Source organism: Phocoena sinus, chromosome 2 (assembly GCF_008692025.1).
Source record: "Phocoena sinus isolate mPhoSin1 chromosome 2, mPhoSin1.pri, whole genome shotgun sequence".
Classification (NCBI taxonomy): Eukaryota; Metazoa; Chordata; class Mammalia; order Artiodactyla; family Phocoenidae; genus Phocoena; species Phocoena sinus.
The window spans coordinates 89,607,830-89,628,946 of record NC_045764.1 but is presented as its reverse complement, the minus strand read 5'-3'; the positions used below and the strand labels follow the sequence as shown (position 1 = coordinate 89,628,946).

At 54.9% G+C, this 21,117-nt stretch overlaps 1 protein-coding gene across 6 annotated transcripts; it reads right to left on the bottom strand.

The window, feature by feature from the left end:
- Nucleotides 1-406: 406 nt before the first annotated feature.
- On the bottom strand, nt 407-20,076 carry SHF (Src homology 2 domain containing F). Of its 6 annotated transcripts, none has more exons than XM_032624907.1 (7): nt 19,579-20,076; nt 10,828-10,969; nt 8,024-8,233; nt 6,474-6,614; nt 5,056-5,227; nt 4,793-4,912; nt 407-1,174 (listed from the first exon to the last, which is right to left on the bottom strand). In XM_032624907.1, exons 1-7 carry the CDS (start codon nt 20,074-20,076, stop codon nt 988-990), a joined length of 1,470 nt encoding a protein of 489 aa, XP_032480798.1. In that variant the 3' UTR covers nt 407-987. The 6 variants fall into 6 exon arrangements, with proteins under 6 accessions (XP_032480798.1, XP_032480801.1, XP_032480802.1 ...); XM_032624906.1 differs by lacking the exon at nt 407-1,174 and adding an exon at nt 2,896-3,209; XM_032624908.1 differs by lacking the exon at nt 407-1,174 and adding an exon at nt 2,896-3,088.
- Between the last annotated feature and the right edge of the window lie 1,041 nt (nt 20,077-21,117).

Here is a 21,117-nt window from a genome sequence, read left to right as displayed (position 1 = left end):
GGCGCGCTGCCTCTTTGTCTCTCCGTGGCTCCCCTCCTCCCAGACAAATGGCTGTTGGCAGGAAATTAGATGCGCTCTCTGGGAGCCGCGCTCGTCGGGGCGGCGGGGAGGGGGCGCCGCGCGGCAGGCCGGCTCTGGTGCCCGAGCCGGGGCGGGGGCGAGGGGGGATGTTTTGACATCTCGTCAAAGGAAGGAACTTGATGCTTCGAAAGTGCTTTTCACAGCCGCCTGTGTCCGCTCCAGAGCTGATTTATAAACAGAATCTGTGCTCGCTCAACTCCCTCCCTTGTCAGCCAGGGAGGGGGGGGGGCTGGAGGGGAGGAGGCGGAGGGGAGGAGGGGCGGGAGGGAGCTGCGGCGCTGGAGGCGCGGAAGCGGCTGTGCCTGGCAGGACTGGGTTTATTTATTGCCTCTGGCCCGGAGCCGGGGCGGCCCCGGGCCTGCACAAGTTCCCTCCGGCCGAGCCCTTCCCCTCCTTCCCCACCCCCAATGCCGTCTCCATCCCAGGGGTCTGTCTCCCCGAAGCCCCGCACCAGACTCCGGCGGAGCCCGCCGGTGGTTTGGGGGTGTAGGCGGAGAGGTGGTTAGAACACCCCGAAGGCCCGCGTCCAGCTCCATTCCCAATCCACCCCTCCACCCCTGGGTAAAGAGGGTGGAGGTCGCCACCTCTGCCCTAGGGGAAGAAAGGGGCTGGAGCTGTCTACCTTAAACTCCTCAGGAGATCAGCGATTCTGAAATCCCTTCCTCCAGGGGCTATCCTTTCTCCCCAGGGAGTCCTCTATCCTCAGCTCCAGACCACCGCTTATTCCAAGGCTCCAGTAGTCCTTCCCTTTAGAATAAATTAAGGAATCTCCAGCTGCCACTCGATTCCAGGGAGAGGGCCAAGAAAGGTTTGAGAGATCATGTGGCCCAGGAAGGGCCACAGCCCTCAGCCAGGGGATGAGCACAGGGCTGGGTCCAGATCTGTCACAATGCCCAGGCCTCACACCTACAGAGTCCGGATGGCCACAGGGTAGAGCAGGGACATGTGCTCGGCCCCCTTAATGGGCAGCTTGCGGCTGGCGTAGTGGTGCACAATTTCAGGGACGCTGCTGAAGGGCGGGCTGTTCTGGCCCAGCACGTACTTGTGTTCCTTGGTCCGGGACAGCTTCATGTGCATGAAGCCCTGACTGCTCCTGGGAAGAGGAGGGGAGACCCTGGTGAGTGGGGCCCTCTCCGGTCGTCGTTACCACCCCGCCACCCGCTGCAAACATGGTTGTTCCAAGCCAGCTGAGAGTGGAGGCAACTAGGGAAGGTGGAGGTCAGTCCAGGAAGCAGGGAGGGGATGTAGGGGCTTTTGTAAGTAGGCAGCAGTAGGTACTGCTTTGTGGTGAGGGCACTGGGTGTGCCAAGAATGTGCAGGTGGGAACAAGCTATCAGCACCACCCCCCAACCCTGGGATCCAGTCGCTCCTGCCTCAGCCTACTCACCCCCCCCAGCCTGTGTGACCAGGGCCAGTTTACCCTCCCCCTCCTTGAGCTGTGGGGGAGGACATCTGTGTGGGGGGAGCTCCTGGTGCCTCGTGAACACAGACACCCTTGGCAAGACAGTGGGTGGACACATGCGACAACCAACCAGGTGAATCTTGGTTGGGGCTCTCTTGCAGAGACTAGGGGAGAGAGGGAGCTGGACATCACCCCCAAATCTGGGAATACTCAGCTGCCTTGTCCTGGGGACATCCCTTCACCCTCCTGCTAACTGGGTCTTGGGCCAATCCCCCAGCTCATCTATCCAGCTCTTCTGCCTGGGATGACATCATCTGTGAGGCTGCAGCTCCATCCCCTCCCTCAGAGAGGACATGCTCCACTGCCTCTCCCATCTCCCCACCACAATCCAGGAAATCAGCATCAGTGCCCAGCTCTGCCCACAAGACAAGGACCCTGCTGCTCAGAGCTCTGGCCAGCTCCCAGCAAGAACGTTTGTTCAAACTACCACAGGCCTGGTCGGCCAGGCCCCAGGTCTGAAACTCCAAACAGGCAATGGGGAAATCATGCTCGGGAGAGCCCTGAAGCCCGAGTACTTGTTTCTGCTGGTCAGAGCTTACTTGGGGACAAGAGCCGGGCTCAGAAGCTGGTGTGGGAGGTAGGACTGGGGAGGGGGCTGCCTTCTCATGAGGTTTGCCACCCTTGAGAGGTGAGGCTGGCAAACCCCCTCACTTGCTTCCCCTGTCTGTATACAAAGAGGGCTCTGACTGGTCCCATTTCACTAGGGCCACAAGTGAGAAAGCACAGAGAGTGGGGAGACTAAAGAGGAAAGGGATGGGAGTAAAAAAACAGGCCCTTAACACCATCCTTCCCTCCCCTGCCCCCAGGGTACAGTTCCCTAAAGCCTGGGCATGTGTGTCAGGGTGTGGGACCATCCTTCATCTGCAGGGCCGAGATAACGGCTGAAGTTGACAGTGACCACGCAGGCCCTGGGGAGGCAGTGAGTGGTTGCCCTCCCCTGTCTGCCCTATGCCAAATCCCAGACCCAAGGCTATGGGCATCAGGGTAGGCCCTGTGCTTCCACAGTTTGGGGACAGCCCCTCCCCACAGTCCACTTGACAGAATCCCCTCTCCTGAAAACTGTACATTGTATCTTCTCCTTCAGGGACAGATCTGGCCAAGAAGGGCAACAAGTGGCCAGAGAACTGAGTTGGCAGCTGAGCGCTCAGCCTCCACACCTGGATAACTGACCTCCTGGGACAAAGTCCCAAGGGTCCATTAAGACACAGCAGAGCCCTTGCCTGACCCTCAAGGAACTGAGGTGGGACTAGCTGGGCAGCAGGGCTAGGGCTGGCATGGCTTTTGGAGGAAGCTGTTTAATTACCAGTGAAAGCCCTTCCATTACAGAGAGAAGAGAAACCATAATTGTATTTCAGAGAAGCCATTTATATGTAAACGAGGCTCTGGCAGACAGATGCTGGCAGGGCCTGATCAGCCTGGGCTGGAGCGGTGTCCACGCCGGGCTCCCCCTTTCACTCCTCAGGATAAGGCAGGGCCCAGGCTCTGCTCTGCTCTGCTCGTGTCTCTTCTTGCCTTGGACCATACCAGACTTGATGGGGGGTGGAGCTGTGTAATGGAACAGTGTGGTTCTTGGAGTTGGCCTGAGCTGGGTTCAGATCCTGCTCTGGGCACTTTATTAGCTGGTGGCCTTGAGCAAGTCACATACCTCTTTGAATCGATTTTCTTTCTATAAAAAAGAGATTGATCTTGCAGGACGGTAGCTGGTTTGGAGATGGTATGTATGCTGCTTGGCACATAGTAGATGCTCTATGAATCTTAACTATAATTTTTAAAGCAATACACATTCTGAAGTTATGTAGATCAAATTTTTGACAAATGAATTTTTCCTAAATGTTCCTTTGATGTTATAATTTGCAGACTCCCCCAGCATAAGAGGTGGAAGAAACCTAAGAGGTATCCATTGACATATTTTGCAAAGGTAGAAACCGAGGTCCAGAGAGGTTAAGTGATTTGGCTAAGGTCACACAGCTATTTTTTTTTTTTTTTTTTTTTTTTGGGGTACACGGGCCTCTCACAGTTGTGGCCTCTCCCGTTGCGGAGCACAGGCTCCGGACGCGCAGGCTCAGCAGCCATGGCTCACGGGCCTAGCCGCTCCGCGGCATGTGGGATCTTCCCAGACTGGGGCACGAACCCGTGTCCCCTGCATCAGCAGGTGGACTCTCAACCACTGTGCCACCAGGGAAGCCCCACACAGCTAGTTTTATTAAAACCAAGAATGAAATTCAGGTTATCTGACTATAGTCTGGCATTTTTTCCATTATCTTGCAGTGAAGTTGAATAATTATCCTCCAGTGTATCTGTTTAATACTCCCAAATTTCCATATATTGGATATGTCTTAAGTGGGGGTGTACCTGTACTCTAATGCCCCCTAGAAGATGTGACAGGAAGTGGTACAGATGCCCCAGTAATGATGGGGGATGTGAATGGACACAGCACTCTGACAGGCTGCTATGTGGGGTGCAGGTTCTACCAGGCAGAACTCCTAGGTACTGAGGAGAGGACTAGCCATCCTGCCAGTAGAATCTGGGAGGCTGATGCTGGTCTCTGTATCTGTGCCCAGAGTGGAAGGCTAAGGAGGAGGAGGAGGAGCCCTGCCTCCCCTGCCTCTTCCAGGACCCTTTAAAGCCCAGTTGTCAGCCGCTAGCACCCAGATCTTCTGCCCTCTTCTTCAGAGTGAACAAGAACAGCTTTGTGTCCACTGCTCCATCCTCCTCCCAGCACCCAGCCTCCATCTCACCCTGTTGAGTCCCACAGGCAAAGTTCCTATCTCCTCGCCTGTACTTGTAGAACATCTTGGGCTTCCGTTAATAATGATGATAGTGATAATTCATTAAGCACTTGGCACTATGCTAAGTGCTTATTTCATTTAATCCTTCCCTGTAAGTCAGATATGATTATTCCCCCATTTTATAAGGAAACTGAGGCCTAGAGAGGTTAAGGGGGCCCCAGGCCACAGAGCTAGAAAGTGACAGAACCCTTCTAAGCTGCACTCTATAGCTTGACTGCTTCTCCAATGGACTCTGCACCCCCTGGGAGCCGGGGCTGAGCCTCAGACCTCTCCAGATGCCCAGGGCTTGGCACAGAGTCGGCACATGTTCACAGGGGATGAAGTTCTCCCCAGCCTGGCTGGGCATGGGAGAGATACTGGCGGCTCCTCCTGTCCTGCTGGTTATCCTCCCACCGATTCCCCTTGGAGTCATCCTGACAGGCTCACTGCCTAAAGCCACCAGCCAGCAGGCCCCACTCACTTGAGGGACAGGGAGAAGTCGTTCTTGCTGGTCTCACTGTTGCGCACCAGGTAGCTGGCCTCTTTGCACAGCCGGAGCAGGTTCTCGGCATCTGTTCGACTGATGGCCCCGTGGTACCAGCTGAGGACAAGAGAGAGGAAGGGGGGGCATCTCTGCTGGGTCCCTCGCTGTCCAGGCCCACCCATTCTGGGTGTCCCCTGCAGGCAAGCTGGTGCCAGGAGGGGAAGGGAGGGGAGAGTCCCCAGCTGGACACAGACACTCACACCTGGTTTTCCAGAGGCAGTGCTGGGTCTGTCCACTCCCCCAGGGGGCTGCTGGGCTCCACGCTTAGGGACTTGGCTGACTTGGGGTTCCCTGCAGAGAGTCGGGGAGGGAGCCGCCCCTTCTCCTCCCGGCCAGGTGACAGGCAGCTCTTCTCAGATCCTTCAAACTGGGCTGTGGGGGACATACCAGTCATAGACTCTGAGGACCCTAGAGATAGAGCCCTATAGACTAGCCAGTGCCCCATCCCCATTTCCAGCCAAAAGGGGGCAAAGGAATGTTCTGGAAGGGCGGGGCGTGCTCATGAGCCTGACCAGCTCTAGGGACAGTATCCTAGGTCCATCCTTGGGTGGGGGTGGGGGGGCTCAGCTCTCCTGTGCCACAGGGCCTCCCAGTCCCCACACCATGGCAGGAGAGGGAAGACAGCAACATGAGAAACCACTTAAGCTCCTCCCTCTGGAGGAGCTGACTGCCTTCCCTTATTCCATCCCCCTCAGGGTGGCTTCAGTGCTGATAATATTGTTTCTTTCTCCTCCTCAAGAGTTCATTACCGTTCTCCAAATCACCCTGCCAAGCCGTTCTGTAGAAATGACTTATCGATCTGAGAACAATTATCTGACTCTCCTTGGTGCCATCCTGACAGGCTAATCCTGCCCAAAGCCGCCAGCCAGCCCGCCCCTCCCCCGCCCCCAAGGTCGCGGCCCACAGGCTCCCCTCCCCCACCCACAGAAGCCCAGCAGAGGCAGCTCCGGCCTCCCAGACTGGGACAGGCATGACCGCTGAGCCTGCCCAGGGAGGGATGAAGCCAGTGAGCCAAATGGGCACGAGCACACATGCACAGATGACAGAGACTCTCCTTCAGCCTGTATTTACAAAATACCCACTCACACCCACGCACAAATGGACAAACAGGTGCTCATGCAGGAGTGCGTATGCACAGATGCAAGCACATCCCTGGCTGCCCATTCTGGGTAAAACTGAAAGTAGATGAAGTGTTCAGTGTCTTTTTTCGCCGCCTAGCACTTTCAAGCCCTCATTGTCTTTCCAGTCACCAGATACAAAGATCAAACCTTTCCTTTAACTTCCTGTGCTAGCATCACCCCTGCCTCAGGCGTTGTTTGCACGGCTGAGGGATCTGGTCAGGCAGAGCTCTGCCCAAAAGACTGAATTTAGAATAGTGGATTTTTACGGCATGGGGGGAAAGATATTTGGAAGGGGCCTCCCTCAGGAGATACCTTCCCCACCCCTTTAGGGGAGGGAGGAACCTGTACTTTGTCCCTTCCATCTTCCTCCAGGGCAAGAGGGATTCCTCCTGGGTTCTCTGAACTCTGCCCCACCTCTGTGCTTCTCCAACCCAATCCACAGGGCCTGAGGGCTGAGAGGACACATCACCCTGGCCAGAAGCCCCCAAAGGACCCACCGCTGCCGTCCTCCAGGCTGGACTCAGGGAGGGGTGAGGCTGGACCGGAGATGTCCCTGTCCCCGTTGGGAAGGGAGGGGCTGCTGTCCAGCTGTCCCACCGGTGGAGGCCAAGGTAGGTCTTTGATGACCTTAATGTCAACTGGAGCCAGTAGCAGCAAGGAGAAGAGAGACAGACAGGGACAGAGACAGAGGCAGAGATTGAGACACCAAAACCCAGAGCCAGGACACAGGACAGCCTAGAAAGGAGGAGGGTCAGAGCAGAGGCAGGGGCAGCTTCTGAGGGAAGAACAGGACTCTCAGAGGACTGGGCGGAGCCACACTGACCGCACCATGGCAGGTGGGAGGCTCCAGGAGCAAACAGCCAGACACAGGGTCTTGCTCTGCCAGCCCCACAGGTCCCCTTTATTTGACCTCTCACAAGCCTCCAGGGCCCAAAGGGCCCAGGAAGGGAGGGAAAAGCAGGACCAGGAGCTGCCCATACTCCCCAGCATCATACCTGGACACCCACACAGCATCCTGGCACGCCCCACCTTGCCTCCCTTCCCCCTTTCGCCTGGAGCCTGGGAACTCATGGGCAGCGAGACCGAGACAGCCCAGCCTCAGGCTGTCAGGAAAACTCAGAAGCCAGAGCAGATGTTTTATTGAAATTTACCCACCACACCCTCAATCCTGAGCCTTGAGAATTAGGAGAGCCATGCCACTGGCGGCTGCAGGACTGCTAACAGGTTTCCTAATGAGGAGCATAGATTTTTCCATTAAGCAACTCAAACAGTATTGATTCTCCGAGGAGACTTCGGGAGATAAACGGCCCATCCTCAATGGTGCACGCTTTATGGGAAACAAATTAGGAACCTATGGTTTCCCAGTCTGGCTGCCGGGGTGGGGAGGACAGAGTGGAGAGCCAGGTCCAGCTCCAGGATGAGCTCCTTGCCCAAGGAGGGCTGAGGAAGACATGGGAGTAGGAATGAGGTCTAACGGCACTGAAGTCCTTTATGTTCTCACTGAACAAGGCTCTTGTACCAGGCTCTTGTATCACCCACTCAGGCCCTCTCTATGTTGGACTCCGGGCCTGGGATGGACACTGGGGTGCTTGGTACAGGAGAAACCTGATGATTTCTCCCTCTCCCCACTGGTTCCTGCTCCTGAGAAATACCCTTGGGGCTAGGCTATACACACAGTGGGCTTTCACTGTCTGGAGTGTCAATGCTTTCCTTTGTTACGTGTACGTATTTAACATATGCCACAAGTTTTATCGTTTTGTTTGGAATTTCTTTATTTTTAAGTATACACCGCCTCCCAAAAGATGGAAGTGGCTCAAGCCTCTTGGCCTCTGAGAGGTGGTGATGCAGGGAGTCATCCCCGACCCTGCACACAGTTCTGTGTCTACACCGCCCAACTCACCACTCTCCATGGTGCAACTCAACTGCACTTCCCTTGAGCCCAGCTCCTGCCCCCCACCCCCACCCCAAGTCCACTCCTCCCATCCCCCTGAGCCTGGAAAGCTGCTCAAAGGCCTCAGCAGACCTGCCCTCTCCACCCAGGACTCACCTGCAAAGGCTTTGGAAATCCGCTCCTTCTTCCACTCCCAGGGCTGGTCATACTCCTCAGGGGGCCTCTCATCATCCTCTGGCAGGCGGGACTCCCGGGGCCAGGAGACCCCCTCACCTTCCGGTGTGGCCCCCTCCTCCTCCTCTGGCTCATAGGGCGTGTCATACAGAGGCAAGGGCTGAGCTGCTGTCTCCTTGGAGCCCCGGATCTCTGCCAGGGCAAGGCAGGAGGGAAGGTGTGAGCAGTCCTGGCTGCCTGGCTCAGCGCCCCCAGTAGCGCTCCCCAGCTACAAGCCTTCAGAGGAGATGCTGGCTGTGGGGGGAGCCCAGTGACCACACATCTGGGGTCCCTCACCCTCAGAACACCTCTAGGGTTCCAAAAGCATGGGACCCAACAGAGGCAGGGGCAGAGAAGCACCAGAGTGAAAGACAGAAAAAAGATCCTGCAGTGGCCAACAAGGGCTAGGGAGCTGAGGCTTACACATTTAGGAAACTGAGGCAGGGTCCATCTCCTTGCTACTCAGATCCATTTATTTCCTTGTGTCCCAAGTTATGTCATTTTGCAATCAGAAAATCCTTCTTTGTTGCTCAGGTACTGCTGACCACCCCCTCCTTGAAACTGTCCCCTTTGGACAAGTCATTTTCACGGACTGTCCTCCTCTCCCATCACCCCCGTTTGGTCTCTTTCCCTGGATCCTCTCTTGGTCTCTGTCCGCCAGGGCCAAATCTTATTCATTTCTCCCTGCTCTCACTCTCCAGTCTCATGGCACCCTTTGCATCTATATGTTTCCAACTGCCATAAAAATGTTTCACTTTGATGTTTCAAACTCACTGCTTTCCCCAAAAATTCTTCTAGTCTGTTCTGTGATCCTCTTTTGGGGATCACTGACCCAGTGAAAATCTGATAAAAGCTATGGAGCTACTCCCCAGAAAAATGTGCGAATTTTCACATACAATTCCACGACACTCATGGACCTCCTGGGGGTCTACACCCTTCTCATCTAAATACAGTAGCCGCCCTCTCACTTTCTCCATTTCTGTCTACTACAGTGCTCTCCTTGGTCCTGGCCCTCCTTCATTCTCTGAATCCCATGTGTTCAGTGCCAATACCTGATGACTCTCCCCCTCAACTCTCCACGTCTAGATTACTGCTAGGGTGAACCTCCAATCTACAGGCTCATGTTTCAGGGGCTCCATGGAATGACACTCCCTACTGCTCTCTGCTCCCTCACCCACCTCTCCCAGGGAGGGAGAACAGCTTATCTGATTGGCCAGTGGAAGCTTCCTTTCTTTCCCAGATTTGCCTACTTGCAGAGAGAGAACATTCTGGTTCTTTCTCCTCCTGCCCCCATGCAGGGGCCTATAGCTGTCCTGAGTTGCCCAAGCCTGAGTAGGCAAGTTTAATTCTGTGGTGAAGTATTTATTCTTAGCTATGTCATTCTGGTGACATAGCTAAGTAATGTTCTCCAATCAACTTTATCAGTAATAAAGCTGGCATTGCTATCTCCATCTGTTTCCTTAATCCTATTCCTCAGTTATTTCTAAGGTCAGAGGGGAAAAAAGGGGTGTTAATTATTGGTCCCTTAAAGCCTCAACAATTTCCACGATAGCCTACTAACTCATCTTTCTTATTTTTTAATTAATTTATTTATTGGCTGAGTTGGGTCTGTGTTGCTGCACGCGGGCTTTCTCTAGTTGCGGCGAGTGGTGGCTACTCTTCGTTGCAGTGTGCGGGCTTCTCATTGCAGTGGCTTCTCTTGTTGCAGAGCACAGGCTCTAGGTGCGTGGGCTTCAGTAGTTGTGGCTCACGGGCTCTAGAGCACAGGCTCAGTAGTTGTGGTGCGCGGGCTTAGTTGCTCCGCGGCATGTGGGATCTTCCCAGATGAGGGCTCGAACCTGTGTCCCCTGAATTGGCAGGCGGATTCTTAACCACTGCGCCACCAGGGAAGCCCCCTAACTCATCTTTCTGATGCCCAGTTCTTCTAGGGTGTTCTGTACACCAAAGCCTCAGTAATCCTCTAAAAATGCCACATTCATCCTGTTCCTTTCTTGCTCAAGAATCCATAATGGCTCCCTTCCCATTATTGGAGCAAGTCCAAATGCCTCATTTGAGCCTTCAAGACCTGCATTACCCCCTCTTAGCCTCTCTCATTTTAGCTCTCCTGTATGCCCAGCACTAAGATTATTTGCCCCTGAACAAACCTTCCTCTCATCCTTCCCTGGGGCCTTGGCTTACACTGATTCACCCCTGTCCTCCTCTCTGATCACCCACATTGTTCCCTTTCCCTGGATGCTTTCTTGACATCTGTTCCCCAGGGCCAGGTCTCATTCACTTCTCCCTGCCCTCACTTCTTGAACTACTTGCCCAATCTCATGTGCATTGCACCTGCATTTCTAGTCATGTGTTTCCAATTGCCATAGATGTTCGCTTCGAGGTCCCATCATTTCAGACCCATCACCTTCCCTAAAGCTAGTGACTCTCTTCTTGGGATCAATGACCCCAGCCCACACCACTAGCTTGTCATTCGTGACTATCCCAAATGCTTCTGTTGTCTGCCCTTTGGTTGTACGGCCTTCTCTAGCACCTCACGTCTCAGGCACCACAAGTCCCAGCTTCTTCTCCAAAATGACTATCTTGAAGACAATGGCCACCCTCCCCAAAGACCCAGCAAAGGCTTTCTCCATATTTTCTAGGGACCAAGGAATCAGTCCTTAGACTTGTGGGTCCCAGAGCCTGTTCTGCAGATACTCAAGCCTCAGGGAGCAACCCCCAACCCCACCCCCACCCCAAACTCCATCACTCACCGGCCATCATCTTTTGGGCCTCATAGGGCTCCATGTAACCGTCATTCTCGGGGGCCTTCTCTGGGGCTCCTGAAGCTCCTACTGGGCCTTCACCAGTCTCCTGAACATCAAACGGATCCGCATAGTCTTCTAGAATTGCTAGCTTTGGGAAGAGAGTGAGGGGAGCAAGCTTCAGACGTCTGAGAGACAGCTCTGCTTCTCCCCAGGATGCTCTGTCCATGGGAGCAAGAGTCCTGGGCAGGCTGCCCAGGAGCTTGGATGGGGAGAAGCTCTGGCTGTTCCTTTGCAGGGGTCCCCAGTAGGCTGCCAACAGAATGGTACATCTTTCTTTTCTGTTAATTTTGTGCCTCTGGCCCATTCCCTAGGCTAAATGGACAGGATGAGGCTCTGGGCTTTAAGGCCTGCCTCATTCAGGGTCCAGGCAGGACCAGAGCCTATACCAGGTGGCCTAACAGAGGGAATTAATTCAGAGACCTGGTTATAAAGGTGCTGGAGTTCAAAGAATAAGCAGGGAACAGTAGGCAACTGAGGGATTAGCTTGGTCCATGCCTAGCATTGCATTCCCAGATGCTAAACAATTAAGTGTTTGCTGACCTTCAAGGAAGATACTGAGTTTATGCCACAGTTCACTGGTTTATCCTCACAACATCCTTCACAATGTCATGTGGGAATTATTATTCCCATTTTAAGGAAATGGAGGCTCAGGGCAGGTAGGGAACAACATGCCCAAGTCCATTCCACATAAGTGGAGAAACCAGGATTGGAACCTGTGCCCTTTGTGCAAAATCATGCTGCCAGTCTGCTACCACTGGGCATCTTGGCTGTCCTGGGAGAGAGACCACCTTAGGATAGCCCTGAGAAAGCCAGGGTTTGGGCCTTGCTGAAATCCCCCAGGCTCTTGGAGGACAGGGACAGAAAAGGTATGGTCTTGGCCCTCCTCATCCCAGGCTGCAAGCCGCACACCCTGCAGAGGAGCTTAAGGTGCTCGGGGTGGGGCACAGCTGAGGACAAGAAAGCCTTTCTCCAAGCTGGGCACAGGCGTGGGGGGACCTGCTGAGGCAGAGACAGAGCACAGCCCGCTGCACGCTAACTGCACCTTGGGGCAGGAGAACACTGCACACCTGGTTGCCAGGCGTTGACAAGAGGTAGCTCTGGGGCCTGCGGCATGGGGAAGGGGCCACTCCTGCCTCTCCCCTATTCTCGGTCTAGGCTTTGGTTCTGGTCCAGATCAGGACTGTGGGAGACAGTTGGGCAGGGAGGCTGTGGGGATGACCACCTGTCCTGGGTTACAGGACCTGGGACCCCTACCAAGGCGGAAATGGAGAAAGAAAACTTCCCACCTCAGAGACCCCTTCTGCATGTTCCTTGAACCCCCACTGGCCCCTCTAGGGGTCTCAAGAGTGTCCCAACAGCTCCTACCATCTCATGCATCGGTTCTTCAGCTCCTACTCATTTCACCTTGTTCCAGTCAAGACCCCCAGCTCCTTTACCTCCCTCGAATCTCTGCCTGCTTCTGAGAAGACCACCATCTCAGATCATCCCATCACCTCCACCAGAGCATCCACTGGCCTGGGGCTCCTTGTCACTTCTGTCCTTCCAGCTCCAGTAAGCACCTGGTTCACAGTGGGCACTAGAAAAATGTTTCTTCTAGATCACTGCCTATTTCTCATTAAAGCCCCCCACCCTGCTCTGCGAGTCCCCCTTCCTGCAGGAAGTGCAGAAAAGGAATCCACTCCTACCCCAAGCTGCTTCACCCCAGGCCAACGGGCACCCACAGTCTCACCCACCTGACCAAGGGGCTCTGGAGCCAGCCCATTGGGTACCCACCCAGGTCGGCACCCAGCCTTACACTCATAAGTGGCAGCTACTTAACAGTAACTGAATCAACAAATGTGCTATCCTTAAACCTTGCAATGGCTCTCCAGTGCCAAAAGAACAAGTCCAAAGTTAAAGGGATTTAAAGATTCCACTTTGCTCTTTGGGTTCTCTCAACCCACCCTAGGTTACTTTGTTACCTGAAAGCTCTATAATCTCTTTCTTATCTCAAAGGCTTTCCCTTTACCTGGATCAGATTATTTTTCCTTAGAAAGCCTTCCATTCTCCCTCCAGGTCTGGTTAGGGCCTCTGTGCTGGGCTATCAACACACTGTGTAGTAAATACTTGTTTTATTATCTGTCTTCCTGCAGACTGTGAACTTCCTGAGGGCAGGAACCACGTTCATTGCTAAATTCCCAATACCTAAAAGTGCTCAGTAAATATTTGTTAAATCAGTTCATATAAAAGAGGAAGGAAGAATGGACAAAGGAAGCACTTTGCCTTGTTCATTCAGGAGAGGAGGAAGCATGAATCTGGCTGGGGAGTCAAACATGGGGTATGAGTCCCTGGAAGCTGCTCAATAAGTAGAAGCACCTGGCCCAGGCCCCCCTCCCCAACTCCACAGAGCCCCCCTTGCCTTCCCTTAGCAAGCCCAGTCAGAGCTGCAGGCAGTGCCCTTCCCACTGGAGTCCTGGGCCAGTCGTGGCAGCTCAGGGCCCATGGGCACCCAGGTGGCAGCTCTGTGGGCAGCTCAATGGCTCCTCTGTTCCATTCCTGGCTCCACACCCTGCTCCAGGAAGCCCTGGCCTCCGCCCTGGGCTGGGGCGCCTAGAGAAGCCACCCACGGGGCCGGGTCGGGAGCAGCAGCAGAGACACCTGCTGGGAAGGACGGGCACCCGACCTGGACATAGAGGACGTGTCAGAGACCAGACCTGCTTTCCCAGTGGCTTCTAGGTCACGTGAAGAGGCAAAACTGCTCAGCGTGGGGAAGCTGCCCCTGTAGGCTTCTGACACCTTTGCGCTATCATGATTTACTTTGTTTATGGGCCCTCTACCTGACTCTGCCGTGCTCACTGTTGTATACGGCATCCATCACAGGGCCTGGCACAGAGTAGGTGCTCAGTGCGCATTTACTGGATGCTCGAAAGGCCTCCTTCTACCCAGACTCCATCTTCTGGAGTGACACAGACTCTCAGATCCCCATTCATCCTAACTCTGACCTGACCGACCAGTAGGGGCTGTAGGAGCAGCCTGTCAGGAGAATCCACATTTGATAGGGATCAAAGCCTTTGGCTCAAGGGCAGAAGGAAGGAACTGGCAGGGAAGGCACCTAAAGCCAGGGCTGATATTTAGGCACATCCTCTGGTACACTGTTGAAATGCTAAAATATTTCCAAACTAGTAGGTAAGTAGCTCTGCCCAGAGAGCCCCGTGGCTCCCTCCACTCCTGCAGGAGGGTGGCAGGGTACCTCCAGGACCCTGGTCTTGCACCTGTTCAATGGGGCAGTGCTCCTCCCAAAGCAGCTGTCAGGCCTTGCCTCTCCTTCCTGCCCAGGCCTCTCCTGAGGTAGCTGGCAGGCCCACCATCTGGTTGAACCCTCCACTCTGCAGCTGGGCCCTGCTACGAGTTTCTGACCCCACCCGTGGGGCTTTTGAGGCCAGGGGAGCAAAGGAGACACATGTCACGGGATTTGGGCTCTGCAAAGTACCCAAAGTCTACCACTGTCCCTTTTCTCCATTTCTTTAGTTTATATTTAATGTCTGGAAGCCTCTGGTTTTTTAATCTGTAGAATGGGGATGGTATTAGCACCTACCTCATAGGACTGGGTAGAGGACAATGAATGTAAAAAGTCCTTGGCCCAGAGGCTGGCAAGGAGGAGTCAGTGCTCCATAAATGTTTGCCGTGATGATAATCTCTTTTATTCAGGCATTAAGACCCCAGAGTTCAGGTGCTTGTCCAGGGTGCACAGCTTGCAGTAGCAGAGACAAGAAAGACAGAGACCCAGGTCTCCTGAGTCTCACTGCCTTGCCACAGATTTTCTGGAAAAACTGGGAAATGTAGCATCTTCTCTCCTCTATTTGTAGATTTAAAATATACCTTAGCATGTTAAAGGCTCTGAGAAGTCCTGCAACCAAAAGACTAACTTAATTTTGTTTAATTCAGCATTTCTCGAAACTATTTAACCATGAAATCCCTTTTCCACTGAAAGTCTGTCAGTCTGGGAAATGGTGTACTATTGATATTTACCTTCCTCAAGATTGAACTTTTTGCACTTTCTGTTCCCACTTACTAGAATGCCCTTCCCAATTTTATCTGCCAGGGAAACTCCTTCACGTGAAACAAATTTGTTATTATCCTTTTCTAATAACAAAGCAATGCCATGCTTGTAAAACATTCATCACAGACATGCAATTGATGCTACCAAACCTTTTAAGACCCTTATAAGGCATGTCTGAGGCCACTTTGGGATTGGGTGGCAAGTGCTGGCCTTCAGCATTCAGGAAATGGCGAACTCAGCACAGAATGCAATTCTCATTCCTTCCTTAAGAGCCTCCTTCCCCTGGTTCATTAGCAAATGCTCAGTGGATACTTCCTCTCTCTGCAGGCCTTCTCTAAGCAGGTGCAAAGGTCCCGTGCAAAGGTCCCATACACGAGCTGGCAGCCAGTCTGGAGTCAGGCTGCCCAGCTGGGAACCTCGGCTCTCTAACTAGCTGTGAAACCATGCAAGCGTGACTCAACATTGCTGTGCTTCAGTCTCCCTTTTCGTAATGCTGGAATAATAACAGACTTGTCCTCATAGGGTTGTTGTAAGGATCAACTGGTCTAATACACATCAGCTGCTTCAAATGGTACTAGATACAAGGTGGAGGCTCAGTAAATGTCCACAATTATTAAATACAAAGGACAAATTCCTGGATCCTCCAAGAGCTCACAGTGACAGACACAAAACAAGTTCCCAAAGAGTGAAGCACCTTGAGGTGCTATGAAGCCACACGGCTGAGCCCCAGGCTCTGCAAGCCCTACAGGCTGCAGATAGCCCTCCAAGTAGGGTAGGCTGCAGTAGGCTACCTAGGCTGCAGGTAGCCCTCCAAGTCCCGGGCCCCAGCCAGCTGCTCCATCCAGGGTCACAGGGTCCCGGCTGTTCCTGGCTCCCAAAGGGTGGAGCACCAGGGCTGCGGTGTCACTGAGTCACTGCCCAAGCAAACAAGCCGCAGTTGTCTTCCAGAGGGAGGGAGTGCTGCAGCACGAGGAGGCAGCAGTGGATAGGGTGGACAGGCCTGCGGGCCTCAGCCCTCCTCGAAGCACCAGAGGCAGTGGCACCAACAACAGCACAGGCCACAAAGTTCTGATCCCTTGACCGGAACCCTCCTCCTTTCCTCCATCAGGGGACCCAAGGACATGTGTGAGATAAACGAACCAGACCTCTAGACTCTGCACAAGTCATATGAAAGAAAATTAAAGCAAAGAAGGAAACAAACTCAAAAAAGGTAAGGACTTGGTCTTCTAGGTGGTGAGTCTCTTTCAGTGCCTAGGCCAGTGTCACTTAATGATACTCAAAACACTCAATGAACACTGGCCAGGGAGGGCCCCTACCTGCCCTCCTAATCCCAGGGCAGGCATGTCTTGTTCATCTTCTGACATCTGGAATGTATCCTTCACTTTCTTCTTCTCGCCTGTCTGTTCACTCGTTTCCAAACTTGGGCCCAGAGGATCCAAGTCCATGTGAAAACCATCTATGAGGTACAGTATCTATTCTTCAAAGTTCTTAATATTTCGGGCCCTGTGAACACCAGTGAGAATCTGAGAGCTGTGAGCCTTTTCCCAGAAAAATGCTCATGCCCCCAAATATGTGCACAGTATTTCTGGAGGTTCTTGAACCCTAGAAGCCCCTATGTGAGCTAAGAACAAGAACCCTAGTTTCAATTCATACAGGGTGCCTGACTGTCTTAGTGTTCACATCACCTCTGTCTCTCTGTTTTGCTCTCTCACTCTGTCATTCTCTGTCTCTTTCTCTCACACACATATCTTGGCATGATGGAGGCAAAGGACACACTGTGCAGATGGTCAGAGGCTACTCAAAGCTTCATCCAACCAGGGCCCCTCTCCCATCCCCATCCCCTTTTCCTAATTAGATCAGGGTTTTCCTGTTGAAGGTCTGAGAAAAGGGAGCAAAGCAAGGGAAGGCACAGCTCTCTAGCCCCTCTGCCAGAGCATAGCCTGATGGCCAGACAGGGCCCAGTACCAAGAGGGAGTCTTCCTGCAGCCAGATGGCGAGGCCCTGCCTGCCTGCTGCTCCCACACCTGCCCTGCCAGGCCTGCCCAGATGGCCACCCTTGCACCCCTGCCAACTGCAGCCGTGGTTCTCAGGGTGGGCCAGCAGCCAGAGCCCTGCACGGGGAGAAGGCTAATGGTCCTGAGCCCCCAGGCCTCTCAGGGTCCTGTCTGAGGCCTATTCTCTCCAGCCCCTACATCCACTGGGCTCATTCCCCTTCAATTTCTCTGGCTCATCACAGAAGCATTTGCACCCATTTCATCAAACCTCGTGATCCAGCTCCTCTCAGAGGGTTCTGACCTACCCAGCACCAGCTGCTGGACTGCAGAAGGAGAGAAGTGAGCCAGCCCAAGGCAAAACCTGGTCCCCAGCCTCATCTCACCTCAGGAAGAGACTCAAAAGCAGCAAGCCAAGAGGACCTGCAGGGCTAAGCAGAGGGGGAACTGAGACTAAGGAGAAAGCAGCCACACAGGACAGGAACACCAGCTCAGCAGGGCCTCAGGGGCCAGGCCGGCTCACCATCCAGCAGGCACAATCCTGTGTGAGCTCTGCAGGCAGGTGCTGACCCTTGGGTTTAGGCTAAGGGGCTCAGGTACCTAGTCTGGGCTCTTCCTGAGAAGATCCAAACTCCGCTCCTGAAGAGGTGGAGCTGCTCTCTCTGAATGGTGGGAGCCCCCAGGTCAGTCAGCATCCCTGCCCTTGGGCCAGCTCAGATGGCATACTGAGTCTTTCTCACACACTCATTAAATCACAGATTGTGTGGCTTCTAGGAAATCCTGCTAGATTTCATTCCTGTCCCTGCAGCTGACAAAGGAGTCAGATACCTCTTAGCCCCCAAGGTCTGAGCAGCCCACAGATCACAGAGACGACCCAGGGAGAGGCATGGATGCCCTTGGTGAGAAGAGGCTGTGGGCTTCTGCATGGTTGTGTGGGCACAGCCCCTTCCTTGGGGTCTCTGTGGGGAAGTGTACAAGGGGAACTTTAGTTAGGGGAGTCTCTGACCCTCAGGTCACCCTAGCAATGGAGAGTCACCACTCAGGACTTATTGATATTTATGCACCACCCCTCTTTATGCCAAACAGTGTGTCAGGCCCTTGGGAGACACAATATGAGGATAAGGCCCTTGTCCTGGAGGAGCCCACGGCTTGGTGGGCAGCCTGTTATGCCATTCCAAGACAATACAGAGAGGAGGAGGGCCAGGGACAGTTCAGGCCCACATGCCAGCAGGCAGTGGTCAGGGAGGAGGAGACTAACTGATCAATAGTAAGAACAAAGCCTAATGCTTCCTCTGCCTCACTGCCACCACCACCATCGGGGAAAATTAGGAAGAGGAGCCTAAGGACCTGTGAAGAAAGCATAGGCTCCTTCTGCAGGCGAACAGTCCTGGCCCAGGATGGGTAGCCATGCCCCATGGCAGGAACTAGGGGAAAAATAATTCACATTCCTGAGGCTTCTGCTCTGACCCTGACACATCTCTCTTACCCAAGAATCAGGCAGAACAGTCGCGCACTCTCAGCTGAAAGCCTCAGCCCTGGAGCCAACAGATTCAGACAGCAACTTTGCTCTCCAATCAAAGAAAACTGTGTTCTCTGCTGAGGAGAGGGGAGTCAGCCCCAGAGCAAGCTCCCAGGGGTAAGTGAAGAGGGACAATAGAGCTAGGGCAGCCGACCAAGTCATCGTCCTAGAATTTAGGACTACAGGGACCTGGGGATGACTTTCAGCTGTCAGGGAGGGATAAGGCCGCACTGAGGTTGGGCAGGGGGTGTCTTCTCTACCAGGGGCCTTTGAGCCACAGTGGATGTTCTTGGAGACAGTAAATGCCCAGCCCGCCTCTCTACCTCAAGCCTTCAGATCCGCAAAAAGCTCTAGCCACCCTCAGAATGGACCCAGGGAGCAGGAGGCCAAGAGGAGAGGAGGAGTGGGTTCAGTTGCTTAGCCCCTTCTGGGCAACAGGTTCTGAGCACTGACTGTCCGCATACCTGGGGGGATAAGGGAAGGAGTGCAGGAGTGGGCCTGCCTGGACCTCAGTGGTTAGCATCCTTGGTGAAGAGCTGCATACTGCCTGTTCTGGCTTCCTGAGAACAACAGTCCACCCGGCTCCCGTCCCAATGGGTAAGGCAAAGGCCAGCTCTTGCCGTGTCCACAGGGAGAAAGCCAGCCTTCACCTCCTTCCTGGGGCTTCAGCACCTCCAAGGATGCTTGGGCTTTTTTAACAGGAGAAGGAGTGGAGCTGGGTGCTGGCTCTGCCCTGAGGGGGAGGGGTCAGAGATCAAAGGGCAGTGAGCTGCTGCTCCCAGAGGATTGAAAGGCCATAAACTGGGGAGAAACGGGCTCAAATCCCGTTAGAAAAAAGGCTCCCCGATTAGGCTCCGGGGTCTGCGATGAGGAGAGCAGAGATTGGGAGGGGGAGGGTCACTAGTTCAGGGGCTATAATAAGGGAAAGAGGCAGAGTTTGGGGCGCACGTCCCAAATTAGAAGGTCGAGAATCTGAACAAAGGTGGATGAAGGCTCCGAGCCCCGGGGTCAGGGACTAAGATCGTGTCCGCCAGGAACCGTGACGCCAAGGGGCCCGGCCCCGGTCAGGCCACCTTTGTCCCTCTCGAAAGCCCCAGACCTCCGACCACCTCTCCTCCTTGCAGCCCCCCGACCGGCGTGGCACTCACCCTGTCGCTGCTGGCGGGTGGTCCAGAGATCCGTTCCTCGGGAGGAGGCGCTGGGGGGCCAGGGGTCTCGACCCGAATAAGGCGGTGGGGTGGCGAGCCGTGGCGCGGGGGCGGCGTGGGGCCGGGAACGGCAGGGGTGGCTAGAGCAGCGGAGCCGGACGGCCCCCCGGAGTAAGGGTCTTCAAAGTCGCGCTCCCTCTGCAGTCGGTAGGCGGCCAAGATGTCCGGGGGAGGTGCGGGGGGCGCGGCCGGGGAAGGTGCGGGGGGGCGGTAGTCCGGCTCCGGGGGCGCCGGCTTGCCCCCACCTCCGCCGCCGCCCCCCCCGCGGAAGCCCAGGTGCTCCCGGAGCCACTTGGCCACTCCGCCGCTGCCGCCCCCTCCTGGGCCGGTTCCCGCACCTCCGGCGCCCCGGCGCGATCCAGCCGGGCCGCCCCCCGCGCTCCCCTGCGCCCGCGGCCCCGGGCCGGAGCCGGCAGGAGAAGCTCCGCTCAGTAACATGAGGCCAGCCAGACTGAACATGGGGAGCTCTGTGGCCGGGCAGGGGGCGGGGCGGGGGCGGAGCTCGGCGGGGCGGCGGGAGGGGGCGGGGCTCGTCAGTAACAAGGGAGGGGCGGGGTTCCGCTACCTAAAGGAGGCGACCTCCCTCCGCCCGGCGGAGAGGAGCGGGTGGGGGCTTCCAGCCTGTGTGGATGGAGAAGTGAAGTGGCGACCCTAGGGCAGGGAATGCGACTCTTGAGGATGAACTGAGGATGAATCCTCCACGTGTCGCCACGCGCGCCCCCCTGGGGGCGCACCTGTGCACGTCTGTTCCCCCTCGCCAGCTCCCACCTCGCGAGTCTTCGGACTCCGGGGTTCCTGGCCCTCCGGCGCCTTCCGCCCCTCCTTTACCCTCCCCAAGGCCTCCCAACTGGGAAATAATATCCTGGGAGGAAAAACTGGGGTGGGGTGGGGGCGAGACAGGGGCTGTTCTGTAAGATGTGTCTGGAACTACCGGCTCCGGCGTGCTGCCTTCGGAGCCCCACCTACCTCCTCCCATCCAACTGCTCTCTGTGCACATACTCGAACCCACTCCAGGTAGACATCTCACATCACAGACAGTCACCTCCCTAGAGGCACCCACTTCTCCCGAGTGGTTTCCACACACGCCCTCCTCACAGGCAAACGGCCCTTGCACAAACGCCTCCCACCCGGCCCTGATGGCAGCGCAAGCATATACACAGGAATCCCTTCAAGTCCCAGGTTGCATTGCCAATCAGCTTAGTGACAGAATAGAAACAGACAAGTCAATAAATCAAGTCTAGAAACAGTTCCAGTGTTGTCTATCATAAACCCCTTATCCTCCAGAGGCTCGGATGCTCAAGCATTTTTGTCTTAGAAATAAAACCAATTTCTCCCCAGGAATGTTGTAGCCCTGAGGCCAACGCCAACATTTGCTTTTGACTCTGATGGAAAGGTAGCAGCTTCACCTCACCAGCATCCCTCTGAGCACTACCTCAGTGTCTCCCTCACTCTTAGACTCATATCTGTCTTGTGGGGGAG